A 19,582-nucleotide genomic window follows, 5' to 3' on the forward strand; every position below is an offset into this window, starting at 1 on the left:
GTGATTACATTTCACAAATGCCAAGTTAAAACTAGCATCTTGTAATTAATTTTGTGAAATTAATGCATAAAGTTCATGGAGAAAAAAGGAAACCATACACTGCCAAGTAACTTTGAAACCTTATTCCTGTTTTCCATGAATTAGCATTTCAGATATCTGTTTATATAGATCAACTCTGCAACTATCTTTTAATCGGAATAATTTAGAATAAATTATATCTCTTGCCTAGCGTGTGATTATCATTGTTGTGATAAGATGAATAAAGAGAATGAGATTTTCTTTTTGATTGTTGAATAATATTACTTAAAAAGAAAAAGATTAAATTGTGGGTCACTTTTTTTCCTCCTGCAGTAGAAACCCTAGGTTCAGACCATGATAAGATTACTCCAATCTTGCTATATATCCAACAAAATAAAAAAATAACAACACTTGCTTTGCATTTTCACTCCAAAGGACAGCAGAGAAGCTACAGGATTAATAGGAAGGGAGAAATAATCCCCTTTTCCTTTCTTCCTTCTTCTGCGGAGGACTAAAAACTCTCTTATTTCCCACCTTGCTTTGTCCAAATTAAAATTAAAGTTCAGCACTCCATCTTTGCATGATGCAGTGGCTTAGTGGTTAAGACACCAATTCTGACGATCAGATGATCGGAAGGTTGATAGTTTGAGGCCCAAGTGCTGCACAATGGGGTGAGTTCCTGGGAAGGTAATAGCATTCAGTGCAGTCATGCTGGCCACATGGCCACCAGAGTAGTCCTCTGACAATGCTGGCTCTTTGGCTTAGTAACGAAGATGAGCACAATCTCCTATAGCTGGTTACGACTAGACATTCATATCATGGGACTATGTTTACCTTTACCCCCTCTTTGCTCCATTCCAAAGAGCAGGACTTTAGATGGGCAGGTTCCAGCTGTTCTAAGGGCCAAGCTAGATGTCAAATAAATTGTGATTTTCAGCAGAGGAACATACTTTCTTATTATGGCTTTAAGACTAAGAGTTTGCTTTTTTACCATCCCAACCTTTATTAGGCATCTCAATAGACAATATACAACAAACAATACAATACAAATTAAACTAAAATAGTTTACATGAATACTTTAAAAATTTAAAAATTTATAAAAATTTTATCGTCCTTAAAATCATGTGCTTCGGCAGCACATATACTAAAATTGGAACGATACAGAGAAGATTAGCATGTGCTTTTTTACTCAGCACTAAGAATCTTCACTAATTTTCTTCTTAAAGGCCGCAACAAATAGATTTTGGAAATGTTCTTTTTCCTGCAAGAAAATAATTAAAAACTGCAGTTTTCAATGGCTATTCATAGTTCTGGACTCATTCTGCATAATTTTCATGTTGTTTTGTGTAGTTTTCTCTTCTCCACCAAAATGTTGCTTTCTGCACAGAAAATGCTGTTTCCTGTACAGAAAAAAAATCTATTTCATGTGCAGAAAATGTTATTCTCTTTGAAAAGCAACCACATGCAATGTTTTGATAGAAAAAGTCCCGGACTGTGAAGGCCCTCATAAGTCAAGGTTTATTCTCATCAGAGTCTCTTGACACTCAGAGAGGAAAATTTTACACACACACACACACACACACACACACACACAATATTTTCAAATGTTCTTCCCATCCCTATTCATAATAAGGATTTTCAGTGCCATGTTCATAACCAGCTTCTAACCTAAAGGTGATGAAGAGGTGGTGGGGGAAAAAGCATGGAATGAAGAGTGAGCTGTTAATCTAGAAAGTATATATAAAAGACCACTGAAAGATATATTTAATAATAATAATAATAATAATAATAATAATAATAATAATATCATTCCTGAAGCTTGTCCTATGCTCATTAGCAACTGACCTAGGAGTCAGATGGTTGTAAGGCAAGAGCTGTTGAGTAATTAATCTAGTCCAGGTCAGTTACAGGTTATCCAGCAAGGTAAAGGAAGAAATGAGTGGAATTATAAACTAGTGTAGAAGTTCTTACAGCAAGTCTGTAATCCAGATAAATGAAGCTAGCAAGGAGGAAAACACTGTAAAATATAGTATCATTAAAAAAATAACTTGTCACAAAAAACAATGATGAAAATAAAGTTAGAAAATTCATACTAATATTCCCTTGGTTGTAATAACAACAACAACAAATTATGGGGTTATGTTATCTTGCAGAGAGCTGAACATTACCCCTTATAAATCAGCAGAAATGCATCTGGGAGCATATCAATAAATGGAACTGTATATAAATAATACAAGACATGTTATAGCTTCAATTTAAACATGATTTGGAATAGGGGAAGAGAAGGAGAGAGAGAGGAGAGAGAGATAATGGGAAGGTTGCAGAACAGGAAAGTTTCTCCCCAAAGTGACATTACAACAACAGATTACAATGAACTGTAACAACCCAACATAAGAGAAATGGTGTAAGTAGAGCATTGGAAGTAATAAAAGGTGCTGAATCATGAAAGGCCCTGACATTACTATAACATTCCCAACTTTGATCTGATCATGAATTGCTCTCTTTCAGTAATGCAGTAGAGTCAAAATAGTGCTACTGTGAAATAGGAAAAATACCTGTGGTTTATGAAAAGGAACAGGTATTTCAGACCTGATTGAACATCTCTATGCAAATGATATCCCAGTAATGAATCTAGTAAAGAAATTATGTACCATACAAAGAAACTACATCAGTAAAGACAATCACTTCCAGTGAACCTTGAAAAGATACTTGGGAGAGGGATTAATCGAGAGTTAGTTATAAATTGGGTTAGTTTTGTACTCTCTGCCTATAGAGAAAACCAGCAGTATAGAATGTTAGGAACAGCCAATGACACTTAAGATAGGAAAAGGTGGGGGCTGCTCCCAGGAGCAAGTATAAATAGAGAGCAGGGGCTGTGTTTGAGAGGTGTGTGTCATTCTACCCTGTGGGGTTAACAGCCAAGGAGGCTGAGTGAGGTGCGGTTTGAGGGGTTTTAGGCATGTTACAGACCACCGAAAAGCGGCGGCCTGCACCCACCCCTTTCCCCGCCGGATCGGGGCCTCAGTGGCCAGAGCGGCAGCCGCTGAGGTCCCAATCCGCCGCTTTCCAGGCCGCAGGGAAGCGGCAAAAGGCCGCTTCCCTGAGGCCTGGAAAGGGGTGTCCTTGGGGCTTCAAGCCCCAAGGACACCCCGCGGCAGCAGGGAGGAGAAAGGGGCTGCCTGGCTCCTTTCTCCTCTGCGTCACTGGGCGCAGCCACCTAAAGGCTGTGCCCAGCGACGCAAACCTAGAAGGAGCTCCGAAACGGAGCTCCTTCCGGGGCCGCGGAAAGGGTGCACTAAGCACCCTCACACGGCCCCACTACGTAACAACCGCGCCGCCCTGTTTAGAGGCAGAACGGTCATGATGTAGTAATGGCGGCGGTCGTGTGGAACGGCCGCTGCCATTTTGTGTGCGCTCTGCGCGCACTAGGGTTGGGGGTGTGCGGAAGCACCGCCACTTCCTAACCCTAGCACGCGCAGAGTGCGCACTTTTAGGCTCATCTATAACGGACCTTAGTTACACAAATTAGCAACAAGAAAGGTCCAGAATTAAAGTGTGTGTTGATATTCTGCAGGATTACAGCTGGGAAGGCTGTGGAAACTATTAGAAGCTGCCTGAGGAGCAGATGAAATTAAGAGTACTTAAACTGAGGAAGTTCAGATAGTTACAGTTTGTTGTTGTTAACTGCCCTTGAGTCAATCTCAACCCATGGCGACCTTGCTGATGAGACATCTTCAAGACCCTCTGGCCTCCACTGCTCTGCTCAACTGCTACAAACTCATACTCTTTAATAGAGTCCATCCATCTTGCATGCAACCTTCCTCTCTTTCTATTTACCTTTATCTTTCCTAGGGTTACTGTTTTTTTCCAATGATTCATGCCTTCTCATGATGTGTCCAAAGTGCGACAACCTGAGTTTTGTCATTTTGGCTTCTAGGAGATTTCTGGTCTGATCTGCTCCAGGACCCATTTGTTTGTCTTTTTAGCTGTCCATGGAATCCTTAGCTCTCTTCACCAGCACCACATTTCAAATGAGTTGATTTTCCTTCTATTCTCCTTCTTAACTGTCCAACTCTCAGATCCATATATAGCAATAGGGAATACAATGGCTTGTACGGTTCTAACTTTTCTGCTCAGTTCTACTTCTCTAGTTCTTTCATAGCTGTCCTTCCCATTCTTAACCTTCTTCTGATTTCCTGACTGCAGCCTCCATTTTTATCAATGTTTGATCCCACGTATGAGAATTCTTTTACTGTTTCTATTTCTTCGTTGTCTAATTCAAATTTGCATAGGTTTTCTGTAGTAATTATTTTTGCTTTCTTTATATTCAACAACAGGTTGCCTTTGTACTTTCTTCCTTGATCTTTCTTAGTAGTTCCAGGTCTTTGAGGCTTTCTGCAAGTATCATGGTGTTATCTTATTTATAAAAATATCTTCAAACTGTGGATGGTTGAATCCATGGATAAAGAATCTGTGGGTACTGCATACTGACTGTACACCTACTGTTTCCTCTGTTTTCTAGTGAAATATTAGAGTGCCTGTAATCAAAGTCCAAAATAGCCAGTATCTCTACTGATACCTTTCAATGAAACCTGAAAGGTTTTGTATTTTCTGGATTTTAAAGCTGTAAATTAAAATCTTTTAACAAATTCTAGCTCTGCTTCAGCCTTGCCCTTATGGACATACTCCTAGACCCAAAGAATCAAATCCCAGTAACCGCTTAGCACAGGAGTTGGACTGGATGACCTTTATGATCTCTTCCAACTCTATGATTCTATGAAACAGCACTTACCTAACCTGGTGGTGACATCCTGTACCTTATCACAAATAATAACAAATGATAATTAAAGAAGCAAAATCAGCCATTCTGGAGCTGGGAGTTGCTACTCCATGCCCTCAAGTGCTTGGTTTCACCATTTATTCATTTATTTCCATGCTTTTCTCCCATGAAGGACCAGTGTTAATAGAATAATACTTTGGACATACTTCCATACATTAGAGGCCCAAGCTGAACATAACTAAACAACTTCCAGTCCTCGCATGTATTCTCTGCTAATCAAATGTGGATTTTCCATTGCTTTCATCTTGAAGGAGTGTTACCCAGCATCCAAAACATTCAGAACTCTTCACACTCTATTTTATTGCCCTTTCCCATCCCTTTGCCTAGTGCAGAGGGGAATAAGCACACTGTCAACAGCTATGTTAATATGGCCCCTTAAATTGATTTCACCAAGGTCCAAAACACATTGGAGATATAATCCTCTTTGAGATTACTTTATTGTGGCACCAGAGCTCTCTGACAGCGAAGGCTAAATGTCTCATAAAACTACAGTTCCCAGAATTTCCTACCATTAAACCAGGGCAGTTAAAGCAGTCTCAAACTGGATTATTTCTGCAATGTGTTTTGGATCATAGCTGCATAGTTTCAGAAACAATAAGGGACACAGAAATAGTTTCAGGCACTGACAACACAGCATGGAAAAATAAATGCAGCGGTTTCTAGATGTGTGAATCATGCCGGCATGTTCCTAAAAGTGTCCTGGCTGTCCCCAAACTATTTGTATGAGATAACTCAATACTTGTCATTTTATTATTTATGTATTTATTTATTTTTGCAATCGACTAGGACCCTGTCTCTAGGCTTAGGTGCAAAGCTGGATGTTTTCTGCTATGGCACTCTCAAAGTAAGCCTGTCTGTACTGTATTCTTTTGTAATGTAAATGAAAATTTTAGTTAACCTGGAGGAAAGGAATTCATACCTCTTGATTCTGGTTTTCTGAACTTTTATTGTAGTTATGTTCTATTTCTACACTAGCTTTTACTGGGAATGAAAATAAGTGTAATGCTGTTATTGTTATGGGGTGCACTGAGGGGTTGCTCCACTTGTACTGCAAAAGATAAAACATACAGTATGGGATACTGGCACATTACAATGTAGCCTGTAAAATTACTGAGCTCCAGAATGTGTGTGCCAGGTATCACTACATCTACAATCTCTCTCTCTCTCTCTCTCTCTCTCTCTCACACACACACACACGTTAAAGATACAGCAAGATAAAGTTTCTTTTCAATTACCATCATTTCATCATTTCCATAATTTATATAACTATCACTGCCTATAAGACTTTAATTGTCTATAAGACCTTATATTATATAGATCATCATAATTTGTCTATGAGCAACTTTTATGCACACCATCTTAACTTCACACGTATTTCTCAGCAGTGTTAAATGAGAAATGTCAGTAATAAAACTGAACTCTATAAATCCTACCTTGGTTTTCAAATATATATTGTAATATTAATGCAACAGAGTGATATCTGAGTTTAAAACAGAAATTTAGAAGCTCACTACACTAGGATAACATAAAAATAAAAAGGGCATCAAATAAGTTATTGAAATGATAAAGTTCTCTTCTTTAATCAATATAACATAAATGTAAAGAAGTATGGCTGTGCAAGGAAATAATTAAAGTTATATTATCAGGTGAAAGCCAGTGAGCTACTTGAAGGGTTGAGCACTGGACTATGACTCTGGTAAACCCTCACTCATCCATGGAAACCAACTGGGTGACCTTGGGCAAGTCACACTCTCTCAGCCTTAGCGGACAGCAAAGGCAAATTCTCTCTGAACAAAGCTTGCCAAGAAAAGCACCCTCTTCCAACTCTTCTATATGATATGATTCCTCTCTTTGAGGGCGAAACAAGTCGGGCAGGAAGGAGTGGCCAGAGGCTGCTTCTGACCCGACTGTCCTGGGGACCACCATGCACCACAGTCCTGAGGGTGCCTGCTGTTGTGGTTCCAAATGGATCACAGAAAGGAGTGGAAAATATCTCTTCCTTCTGAGGCTGGTTCTGGGCTGCCTTAGGCAGCCCTGGTGCAACCCTATTTCAACGCGTCATATAAATGTCACACCTCTGGAGCGGGCCTTGGTTGCTAGTCTGAATTTTCTCCATATTAGGGGTGTGATAGAAGCCTAGGAGAGCAATGGATGCCATGTAACAAGAACCTCTTGCAGTATACCCACCCACAATTTTCTCAGTAATATCCCAATAATATCAGAGCTTCAGAGGCAAGAGCTGCTGGTTTTTTGTGAAGGCAGGAAGAGGGGGATCTGAGATTCAATTTCTTCCTCTTACATCAGAACTCTAACCCCTCCCCACTGCAAACACACATTCAGAAATTGGAAAATTAGTCGTATAACACAGGACAAGAGGCCTTACAGTGAGGTAAAACAGATTCCGTATCATTTGTTTATGTACTAATCTCAATGAGAAAACAGGCTGGTATCTGCATTAAAATTGTGGTGGTAGATTAATATAACACTGTGTCTAGTGACATCAGTAGGTTACAAGAAACAGGAATAATATAATATTGAAATACTTTCAGATGGCATTCATTTGTAAAATCTCCATCAATTGTTTTTCTTGGAGGCTTCTGTTTTTTCCAGTGTGAAACTGTGTGTAGAGAGAAAGAAAGAGAGAGTAGGTTAAAACATTCATATGCTTTTGTATACAGTACTACTACAGGATGAATCTACCTTATCCAAAATACTTGGGACCAGAAGTGTTTCGGATTTTTTATTTCTTTGGATTTTGGAATATTTGCATATAGACAATGAAATATTTTGGAGATGAGTTTGTTGTTAACTGCCTGTAAGTCAACCACAAGGACTCATGGCAACCTTGTGGATGAGACATCTCCAAGCCTCTGTATCCTCCATTACTTTTCCTTTTGCTTAGTTTGGACTATCTCATCACAGAGTTTAAAGGGTCTTGCAAGGAAGTTTTCTTTTGCCTCCCACAGTGCTAATGTGTTAGCTATGGTGTCACTGCTGTTCTGAGATCTTACATCTGTGCACCCACCACTACTGCTGCTGGAGATAGCACCAAAGTCTAAATACAGAATTAATTTATATTTTATATGCACCATATACACATAGCCAGAAGGCAATTTTATACACAATATTTTTAATAATATTTGTGTATGAAACGGTTTGTGCACATTGAACTAGAAAGCAAAGATGTCACTCTCTCAGCCACACATGTGGACAATTATGGATTTTGAAGTTCTGGATATGGGGGACCCTACCTGTATTAAACCGCAGCAAGTATAAAATAAATACTGGTAACTATCACACAACATATGCACATAATTTCAAGTCTGAATATTGGTGATAATTATTGGGGGGGGGGGGGGATGTTGCAATACAGTACTGACAAGTATTCCAAGAACAAAACCTAAAGTAAAGCCAATACTTTTGATCACACCACAGCATAAATCTGGGGGGGGGGGGGGGGGGAATATGTCTTTGTAAAATATTATCAGTGACAGACTGCAGGGTAGCATGAAGCACAAGCATTTGATTTTTGTGACATCCACAGCAGGCCTATGACTAACACTGTCATTTTTTCTTTCTTTCTCCTGTATGATTTTTAACATCTTTGCCTGACAAAGAACTTCAAAACCTTGCCACATGTATTTTGTGCATTTTGATTGGTCTCAAAAAGGTATTGCTGTTTTTGTGGATTTGGGGTGCTGTTGTTCTTTGCTAAATGGCCTTAGGACAGTTTCACACAAGGAAAATTGGAAGATTATTCCAAGGCAAATCCGGGGTCATTTCGAAGGAGATTATCAAATGACGTCAAAGGCAACTGAGCGTCAATCTGAATGGAATCACTACTCATCCCCAAAATAGGTAAATTCGGTAAACTATTACATTTACAAATCCTCTACTACTGCAAATTTGCTGTCAATTCGAATTTGTGGTGGTATGAAATGCATCTCTACTTTTACCCTGGGATCCCCCCCCCCCCATTGGAAACTACAATTCCCATGATCATCTGCTGCAATTTTCCCTCCTGTCCCAAGATTGCTGCTGAGAAAAAAGGAGCTGAAAGAAAAGTCTTGGGCAGCCTCCGTAGCCATAGCCATATGAGAGCTGGCATAAAGTAGTGGCTTGAGTGTTGAACTGGAGACTAGGGTTCAATTTGGCCAGGAAAGCCACTGGGTGACCTTATTTATTATATGTTAGATTTTATTCCACCTTTGTGCCAGAAAGGAGTCCATGGCAGCTCACGCATAAAAACATTAAAAAACAAAAACACTTTGCAATAAAAATGTTAAAGCAATTAAATACGGCAAAATAAAAACAGTATACAATTACATACAGTGCACCCACGTCATATACGGGCGCGCCATACGTGGCTTCCAGCATATGTTGGTAGCTGTGCCGGAAAGATTTCTCCTGCGCTCAGGCAGAAACAATGGGGCACGACGGGTGCGCGCTGCGGGAATGAGTTTACGCACATTTTCCCTTACGCGGTGGGGTCTGGAATGGATCCCCCATGTAAGGGAAGGACCAATTGTACGTTTTAAAAAAGCCATAACTACAACACACACCCCATATAAAAGCCATCCCATTATTGTGTCTTAAAAGCCTGCCTGAGTAAAAAAGTGTTCTGCTTGCTGGGGGAAAGGAAAGCAGTTCCAGAGGGTGGGAGCAGCTACTGAGAAGGCTCTCTCTGGTGTCCGAAAGGACTGGCAGGCAGACAACAACAACAGCAACCACCCCAAGAAAAGTTTTAAGAGCAATTACTCTGGTGTCCTTCTTAAAAACACCTTTATTACACAAACCCCAACAGTTTTAGCTAGGGAAAGCAGAGTATAGGCAAGGAGACACAAAAGGGAAAAACACCACCCCTTCCCTCACAGCGCCTCTGCCCCGAGGCCCTCCTTTTCCAGGACATGTCCTACCTTTCAACCCTCTGTCCAGAAGGCATTCCAAAACGTCCTCCATTTTGAGCAGGACTAAGAAGCCTAAACTGATACTCATGTGTTTTGAGCTTTCAATTTGGCCATGCCCTCCATCTTTCCTGCAGGTCCTCCATTTTTGCAGTGTGTTTTGTCCTCCTTGACATTGAGGAGGACCTCTGATCACTATATGAGTGTGGTGAGCTTTTAATTTGGTCATGCCCTCTGTCCTTCTTGCTTGTCCTCGATTTTTGCAGTGTGTCTTGTCCTCCTTGACAGTGAGGCCCTCTGGTCACTATGGACCTGAACAGACAAGCCAAAATAAAGCTGTTTCGGGTCACTTTGGAGGTATGTTGTTTAAATGAAACACTCACCTTAAGAGGCCAGAAGCTGTGCTCTGGTCCTTAGGATTGGAGCATGGCTTTGGCATGGCTTCCAGCCTCTTAAGACGCATGCAGCATTTAAACAGCATACCTCCAAAGTGACCTGAAGCAGCTTTATTTTGGCCTGTCTGTTTGGGCCCTATATGAGTGCGGTGTGCTTTTTAATTTGGTCAGCTTCCCCATATTTATTTATTTATTCATTTATTATGTTGCCCTCCATTCTCCAGTGAGCCTTTGTGCTTGTAAAACCTCGGGTGCCCAGTTCCTCGGCCTGAGAAGCTGAAGCCTTTCCAAACGGGGGAGGCTGAAAAAACCAAGCCACCCAAACATTTCCTCCCTGAGGAGGAGGCGGAGGAGACGGGGGAGGAAGAGGCGGGAGGGTTGCAAAGAGGTCTGGGGGCAGGCTGTCTGTCCCTCCCCGGAGGCCTCCTCCTCCTTCTCCTGAGGCGGGCTCTGCTGCACCTGCTCCTGCCTCTTCAGCTTCTCTCGCCTTTTCTGGGCGCTCTTTTGCGCGCGCGCTGGGGGCTTTGCGCCTCTTCTTCTTCTTCTTCTTCCCCTGTGAATGCGAGGAAGGCTAGTAGTAGTAGTAGTAGTAGTAGTAGTAGTGAGTGCTGCTGAAGCCGCCTCCCCTTTGCCTTAGGAAAGAGCTTAGAGCAACAACAAAAGGCAGCCAGGAGAAACTTTTCCCACGGGGAGGACCTTCCCTTGGGCGCCTTCCTCCTCCTCCAAGCAGCATGGCCCTCTCTGGCCCTCGGTGGGCCCCTCGGCCTGGCCCCCTCCTGCTCCTGCTCCTGCTCCTGCTCTGGCCTTTGGCCGCCCTGCCTTCCAAGCTGAACATCCCCAAAGTCCTGCTGCCCTTGGCGCGGAGCACCAAGATCCACTTCACCCTGGAGGCGAGCGAGGGCTGCTACCGCTGGTGAGTGAGCGAGTGAGCGAGTGGCAGAGAGAGGATAGGAAAGGAAGGAGCAGCAGCAGCAGGAGGAGGGCGGCTGCTGCTGCGGGCAACAAGCTGCCAGGAAAGCGCGCCTTTTACGCCTGGACCAAAAGCCAAACAAAGCCTGGAAATGTCTTGGGCACAAGGGAAGCTGTACATCCTAGAAATCTGGAAGCAGCCAAGCTCTCTCGCCTTTTCCTCACAGAACTTCCCCCTGCCATGTTTTAGCTGGCGAAGCGTCACCAGGGCTGCATCCACGCTGCCGAAAGAATCTGCTCTGGGGGGATTCTGGCACCTGTAGTTTTGGGATCTCCTTAGCCGCCTCTGGTCCTGCAGGGCTAGTTGCTGCAAAACATGCCGTGTGGAAACAGATAAGCCTCAGGGGTGGTATTGGAAGAAGGCCTGCTCTGGTGCACCAGTGAACTATGGTTCCCAGAATTCCATGGCACTGAGCCATCCTGGCAGATACAATAGTATCAAGCTGGGCTATTTCTGCAGGATGCAGCCAAAGGTCCAAAACGCATGGCAGAAATAATCCAATTTGAGACCACTTTGACTGCCCTGGCTAGGGAATCCTGGGAACTCTAGTTCTGTGAGACATTGAGCCTCCTCCTCCTCTGTCAGAGAGCTCTGGGACCACCGTAAACTACCATTGCCAGGATTCCCTGAGTCCAGGGCAACTTAAAGCAGTCTCAAACTGGATTATTTCTGCAGTGTGTTTTGGACTCTTATGCTCCTTCTGTTTCTAGGGTGGCTGCGCCACTGTCCCAGGCCTTAGCTGTGGTTCCTAAATGAAGGTGGGAAACATGCATCTCACAGTCATGCAGAGTTAGCTGTGTCCCCTCACACCAGCCAGGGATCTCTTTCAAAGTGTGGGCCATGAAAAGTTAACGTGCGTATGCATTCGGTTTCCCACCACAAGTCACAGTGTGCCAAAGTGTGGTATCTTAGGTTGCATCACACTAGAGAAATAACCCGGTTTGGCAATGTAATTCAGAGTTTTTTTGTGGGCTTTTTGGGCTATGTGGCCATGTTTTGGAACAACACTTTAGTGAAAGAACACTTTAACTATTTCAATTTTATCATTATCTGCTGGGATGAATTCTTGTAGCTCTTGTTTGGTCATTATTTTTGTTTTCTTAATGTGCAGCATTAAGCCTGCCTTGGCATTTTGCTCCTTGACCTTCTTCAGTAATTGTTCAAGGTCTTTATTGGAGTCTGCTAGTGGTATTGTATCATCTGCATATCTGACGTTATTAATATTCCTTCCTCTGATCTTCAGTCCTCCTACCTATGATCTAAGCCAGCTCTCTGTGGTTGAATAAATAGGGTGATAGTTTGCAACCTTGCCTGACCCTTTTGCCTTGTTACCTGTGCCAAGTAAAAATTGCTACTCACAGACAGGCAGATGAATTCTTGTAAATGAGGTGAGAGTGATGCATGGAGCTCCATGTACTGTTGGACCAAAACTCCTGTACTCCTTTACTATAGCTAGAGTTGATCAGAGTTACCACTGAGGGTCACTGTTTTATTTTATTTATATTCTGCCATTCCTCAAAAAGTGGGAGTTAAGGCACCTCATGGCAAGATTAAAGGAGCTAAAAATTTAAAGCACACACACACACACAAATTAGGTTTAAATTATAATTAAACAGGTCATTTTAAAATCCAACCAAATAAAAGTTTTAAAAGCACATTAATAAAAACTTTAGAATGCATGCACAGGTTAAAAGCCCCTTCCTCAGCACCTAATCACTTGCCTAACCTGTCTGAACAGAAAGTTGCTTTCCCATCTTTGGAAGGACAACAGGATATGAGAAGCAGCCTAGTTTCCCTTGGAATGAAGTTGCACAGTCTGGGGGTTGCATACCCCTGTCAGGCCAAAACAGCTGGTTCTTTTTGCCTCTCCCCCTTTTTCTAAACTGCTGTGTGCTACAAAAAAGCAAAACAAAACAAACTTTTATCAGCAAAGAGACTAGCAAAAAGAATTGTGGAATAAATTAAATATAAATAAATAATGTAAGTTACAAAAGGCCAAAGTCTTTGTTCAGGTTTAATATGCATATTTTAAAAATATGAATTGCAGCTCCTAGAGACTTTCATAATTATCAGGGAAGCAGGCGGGAAGGTGGAGTTTAACCACTTCCTTCTCTGCTTCAGTCTTGCCAGCAACCATGCTTTCAAAACTGCATGAAGAGAGATTTAACATGTACCTTGATGCACATTTGCCTAATAGTAACAGTGAGACTTAGTTTACTAACATCTCTTTCACACTAAACAATTATAGCATTTTGATACCACTTTAAAATATGCTCTAACTGTCCCAGTCTTGCAGGAACAGTCCTGATTGTCCCACTTTTTCAGCTCCTTTAAAAATGTCCCAGGTCTCTCTCTCCTCCTTTCATTTTCTCTTGTTTCCCTCAACTTACTTCAGATGCTGCAAACTAATTCCAAAGTGCAAAAGTAGTTTTCACTCAGTTAATTCAGCAAAGAGAAGGGGCATGTATAATTTTCAGGCAGAGAGCTCTAGTGCCTCACCAGATTACAAAGGCCAGAATTCTATATGATGCAGCTTTGGCAGTTACAGTGGAATTACAGCACAGCACTTAAATAACGGTTGCATCTAACATTTGGTTCTGCCTAAGCACTGTAAACCTTGCATGTAGTTTGGCTCTATGTTTTGTGAACACAGCATGCAAAACTTGAAAAAACAAACTGATTGTTTGTCATAAATCAGCCATAGCAAGATAATTGACTGATGATTTTGTACCAGTACCCATATTACAGAAGTGTTATACTAAACTGACATATCACAGGCATTTAACTGGGACTTCAACTGCACTTACTTTGTAGAATTTTTTTTCCTGTTTTCCCCTTATGTTGATGTACAGGTTAAGTATCCCTTATCCAGAATTCTGAAATACTTCAAAATGCAAAATGGTCCACGTCGGTGGCTGAAATAATCACACTTGTACACTGATGGTTCAGTGTACACAAATTTTGGTTCATGCATACAATTATTAAATATATTATGTATAAAACTACATTATGTATATGAAAAATAAATTAATTTCATGCTTAGACTTGGGTTCCCTTGCCAAGATACTTTGTTATGCATATGCAAATATTATAAAATGCAAAAAAATCTGAAATCAAAACACTTCTGGTCCCAAGCATTTCAGATAAAAGAGACTCAACCTGTATTTTGGTATTTGGTATATCTCCCTCCTCCCCAGCATGGCTTAGTAATGTATTTTGGAAGAGTAGGTTTTGATTAGATAATTTATTGAAACAGCTTGAATCTAAGCTTTGGGACATTGAGTAAAATTGGGAAGATATCCTAATAATAATAATAATAAAATTTTATTTGTATCCCGCCTCTCTCGCAGAATCAATCAATAAATAGATAAACTAACTTCATATGGCCATTCTAATGCCATTTTTAAGAACTTCCTGACAGTAAGGGCTGTTCGACAGTGGAACACACTCCTTCCTCGGAGTGTAGTGGAGTCTCCTTCCTTGGAGGTCTTTAAGCAGAGGCTGGATGGCCATCTGTCAGGAATGCTTTGATTGAGAGTTTCTGCATGGCAAGGGGTTGGACTGAATGGCCTTTGTGGTCTCTTCCAATTCTATGATTCTATGATTATGTTTAAGCCTTTAAACATGACTGACTGGCATAATTAGATTTAATCTGCACGGGACATGCTCAGTACAGAATAACAAATATGTGAACAATAGTGACTATGTTCAGATCATCCTACTGTAAAACCTGCTGGACATTTGGCATTTGACATGTGTGTGGGAGCAATTGTATGCAGCATTGGTCTTGGCCTTTGTCCAAGAAGCATTGGCAGATCAGTTGTTGCAGGCCTTACATAATCAACATAACTGAGTGCCTGGGCTAATTCCTTGTGAAAGATAATTGACACAATAGTATTATTAACAAACTATCCTTCAGAGAAACATGTGTACACTGGTGAATGTACACATTTGTAAATCTAGAACAGTCAGAGCAGATGTTTGATCCATTAGTGAAACTGAATCTCAAAGCCAAGAGTTTACTGACAGTCATGATTGCATGTGAACCTTGATCCAGTCACACCTAAGCAACTGAAGTGCCATTCATTCAATGGGAGAGGGCTAAACATGTGCTCAACTCATAGCATTCACCACCTGACAATCTTGTATTTAGTGAATACAAGAAGCATAATTAGCTCCTGTGAATTTAGCAGGCTTCAGAAATGCGAACAGATGTTAGTATTATTTCAGCCTGTCAGGATTTTCATAGCAGATGAATATTCCCAATGTACTATGTGTAGGCTTAAAAAAAACCCTTTCTTATTAAGCACAACCATAGATATGAACAATAGACTTAAAGAGATGTGAAATTCTGTCCACAACATCTAGATCTGTAAGGATTGAAGTAAGTTGTGGAAATCATATGTAATTAAGTGAATCTACTTAATATTCAGGCCATATTCATCTTAGAATTTTGAATCTCCTTTTTTTTTAAAAAAAAAAATCTAAGCAAAAACTCAGAGATTAAGATTACTAATTGTAAAAAGTGTGTGGAAATAGAACTATTGGTGAGACTGTGTTGAAGGAGCCTGTATGTGTGTGCCTTCAAGTTGCCTGTTAACATACAGCCACCCCATGAATTTCACCAAGGTTTCCTAGGCAAGGAATACTCAGACATGTTTTTGCCAGTTCCTTCCTCTGAAATATAGGGCCAAAACAGACTCCACCCATTTGAGCACTGGATTGGGGCCACAGCAACCTCATGCTGTGGCCCCAGTCTGACTCTTTCCCAGCTGAAAAAGAGGTGACAAAGTGCTGCTCCTTTCTGACCCAGCAATACGGCACCCTTTCAGCCGCTGCCACAGCTTTGCAGCGCTCCTGCAGCATGTGGCATATAAATAGCAGGTGCCACTTCATAGCTGGTGCTGTAGACTATGGTCCCAAACAGACCGGCAGTAAGTGCTAGCTTGTCGCAACACTGTCTGCCATCTGGTCAGGTGGGCAGCATGACACTGGCTTTGGGCGGCATTGGGGCGTGTGTCATCTAAGCACCACACCCCCATACCTCCTCCAAACCAGCACTTACTGCCGGTCTGTTTGGGACCATAGTCTACAGCACTTGCTATGAAGTGGCATGTGGAATATAAATGCCACACTGCCAGAGTGTCGCAACACTGCCCACCATCTGGTCAGGTGGACGGCATGACACCAGCTTGGGGTGGTGTTGGGGCATGTGTCATCTAAGTGCTACACCTCTATGCCACCTCCAAGCCAGCACTTACTGCCAGTCTGTTTGGGACCATAGTCTACAGCACCTGGTATGAACTGGCAGTCTCCCATCCAAGGGGCTGTCCGCACAAACCAAATGGTCCATCCTGTTTGGATAATGCAGGTTGTTAGCCCCAGGCTGGGGTTGAGCCAGGATCCCACAGACCATACATGGATTTGATGGATCTGACCTGATCCTAGGTCAGAAGGGCTTAACACAGGTCTAAATGACCTGCTGTTTTCTGTGGAGTTTCTCCAAAACTTGGTGACAAGCTCCACAAGCCCCTTACCTCCTTCTGCCATTGCCACTAGTGAGAAGACCCCAGTGAGAAAACATGCCATGCCTGACATGGAAAGGGGGTGCCTGACCATGTGGGTGCAGCCTAGTGCCCCATTTCCATGTCAGATGGGAGACGAAATACTGACCAGCACTGATTAGTTTCCAAGATCAGATGAGATTTGATGCCTTTAGGGCATTTAAGCCCCCTTGTACCCCAAAACCAAACCAAACAAAAACAGAACCACACTACAATAGCAGATCAGATTACTGCTAATTTCAAAGTTAAGCAAAAATTAATTCACAACTTCAACATTTTCTCAACTTTAAATCTGTTATGAATTTTCCAGGACTCAGTTTAAAGGTTCTGCTGAATATATCTGATTTTGTAATGGGATCCATGTTTGGCATTTTGAAACCTAATATCTTTCATGTGTATTATTCCCCTTGGACCATTTCGGACCCCCCCTCGCATAAGGGAAATCCCGCGTATAGTGGATTATTTTTATTTTTAATGGGGCTTGTGCCCCATTACTTCTTCTGGGGGGGGGGACTTTCAGTGTATGCTGAAAGCCGCATATATCATGCCCGCCTATGACGCAGGCACATTGTATATTGTTGGCATTTATACCAGTTTTTTTTTTTTTTTTTTTTTGTGGTCAGCTCTAGTTATGTTATATGTTTTGTCATGTTACATGTAATGTCACAGACAGATGCATCTCCCAATGACTTTTTGTACTCTGCTCAATAAGCCTAGGCCACTAACAAAATTTCTAAGCACTAGTCTTATCTTGATGTTCCTTGCTTCTTAGTCTGATGTTTTGTTTATAAGTGTTTCATAAACCTACTTAAAATATCTTGCTGCACAGAAAAACAACAGGAAGTAGAGTTGTTTCACAAGTGTGTTTAATCTTATATTCTCTGTGTAGGAAAAAACAGACATAAAATTATGGCCCCATTCAGACTGGCATCAAAAATCTGGAAGGAACTGGGCTGATTTGGATGCCCCTCCCCCGAATCTCTCCGTTAGCAAGTGCCCACTACAAAAAGAGGGGCATTTTAAATTGAATGCATTCTGTGCCTGCTGTGAAGGTGCCTGCTGTCAATCAAGCGATCGTCATGGTGACGTTTTTGCAGGGGCATCGGAGGTGTTCTCCCCCCTCCTTTTTTTTTAAAGAGCCATGCAAAAAATGCCCTGGTGTCAATTTTTTTAAAACCTCTTTTTTGTGTGTTGCGTGTATATGTGGGCATTTGGGTCAGATCTGCCCCTGTCCCCATTTTCAATCCCATGCAAGCTAATGCATCTCCCACTCCTTGCCCCCCAGAATGCCTCTTACACATGAAATAATAATGATGATGATGATAATAATAATAATAAATTCCTCACCTCAGAAATGCCAGTAAAAGATGCAATTGCCATGCATTTTTTTTCTTTTAAAAGCAATTCAGGGCTGCCTCTGAATTCAGTAGCAAAAGCATGTATCATTGCCTAATTGACAAGAGCAAAAAATGTAACATTTGCATTGTAGGATTGTAACATTTGCATTCGCAACATTTCCCCTTGAAGCTAGCAGAGAAACCCCTTGCACAAGCTGCTAGCCCTGCTCTATCTGCCTCAAGAAAAAAAACCATGTGCATATTTGGTCAAAAATAATTTTAAAAAAATATGAAAAGGGGGGGGGGGGTGCCTGATGTGGGCTCCGTTCATGCCCTGCCTTTGACCTGACCTGACCCTTTTTCTCCTGCTAGAGGAGCTTTGCCATTGCCTTCCACTGAGGCTGAGAGAGTGTGACTTGTCAGTTCCAACTAAAGTAGACCCATGGAATGAATTGGGAATAAAATGGAAATGCAGCGCATACATTCCTGTAGCATCCTCATATAACACAAATAATAATAATAATAATAATAATAATAATAATAATCCAGGAGCAACAGGAAAGTAGAACAAGCAAGCACCCAAAAAATAATGCGCATAAGTTGTCAAAAGAGGCTGATTTCCCTACATGCCCCAGCTTGGACCCACAGCCCTACTTTCCTGGGCAATCCTCCTTCCTTCCGACCCTGTCCTCCCTTTCAGCTTTCTCCACCACCCCCCACCTCCCTCTGACAATAATCCAGGCGCAAGAGGGAATGAAAGTAGAACAAGCGGCCTGATTTCCCTACATGCCCCAGCGCAGCCCCACAACCCAATTCCCCCTGGAAATCCTCCTCCTCCTCCTTCCTTCAGACCCTCTCCTTCCTTGGGGATGCCCACTGACCCTTTCCTCCAGCTCCTTCATCCTCCTCCTCCTCCTGCTCCGTTTTAGGATCACCTCCATGGCTCCCTTCCTCCCACAGCCCCTTTCTCCTCCTCCTCCTCCTCCTTCAACACTTTCTCCACCCCCACCTCTCTCTGACAGCCTTCTGCAGCCCAAAAGTCACCCCTGATTTCCCCCTTTCTCCTGTCATCCTTTGCATCCAGTGATTCCCCTTTTTTCGGCTCTTTCCTCCTCCTCCTCCTCCTCCTCCTCCCTCCCTCCCTTCTGATGATGGGAGGGAATGCTCTGACCTCTGCCCACCCCTGCCCCTAATCCCTCCCTAATTTGCCCCGATCATGATCGAGGGCAAGTTCAAATTTGGCGCAACCCGAGTCTTTTGAGAAAAGACAGTTTTTAGCCCGAATCTGGATACCCCGGGGTAAGGGGCATTTCCTTGTGCAAGTCCTGACTTGGATTGTGACAGAATCAGGCCCAATATGAACTTCACATGGAAGAATCGATTTCAAACCCATTTTTTTCTGTAGTCTGAATGGCCCCTATGACTGTGACTTCACACACAGAGAGACAATTTAGAACAGTGACATATGTTATCTTACTTTTGTGTTGTGTTGTTTATTGTCCAGTTCTATACAATTTATTCAGAAGTAGCCTATTGTTCCCATCCAAGCTAATG

At 42.1% G+C, this 19,582-nt stretch overlaps 1 protein-coding gene and 1 pseudogene across 1 annotated transcript in view; both read left to right on the forward strand.

Annotated features, from left to right (window-relative positions):
• The first annotated feature begins 1,142 nt into the window (after positions 1–1,142).
• Positions 1,143–1,235, forward strand: LOC149321491 (U6 spliceosomal RNA; annotated as a pseudogene).
• A 9,469-nt stretch (positions 1,236–10,704) lies between these two features.
• The window catches only part of LOC149321492 (nuclear pore membrane glycoprotein 210-like), a 131,188-nt gene continuing 122,310 nt past the window's right edge, over positions 10,705–19,582 (forward strand). The window contains exon 1 of the mRNA XM_089523152.1: positions 10,705–11,070. Coding sequence (XP_089379278.1) covers positions 10,889–11,070 — 182 coding nt within the window. The 5' untranslated portion in view covers positions 10,705–10,888. The remainder of the gene's footprint in view (positions 11,071–19,582) is intronic.

Source organism: Sceloporus occidentalis, unplaced genomic scaffold, assembly GCF_023333645.1.
Source record: "Sceloporus occidentalis isolate IW3139 unplaced genomic scaffold, rSceOcc1.0.p SCAF_1, whole genome shotgun sequence".
In the NCBI taxonomy this organism is placed as follows: domain Eukaryota; kingdom Metazoa; phylum Chordata; class Lepidosauria; order Squamata; family Phrynosomatidae; genus Sceloporus; species Sceloporus occidentalis.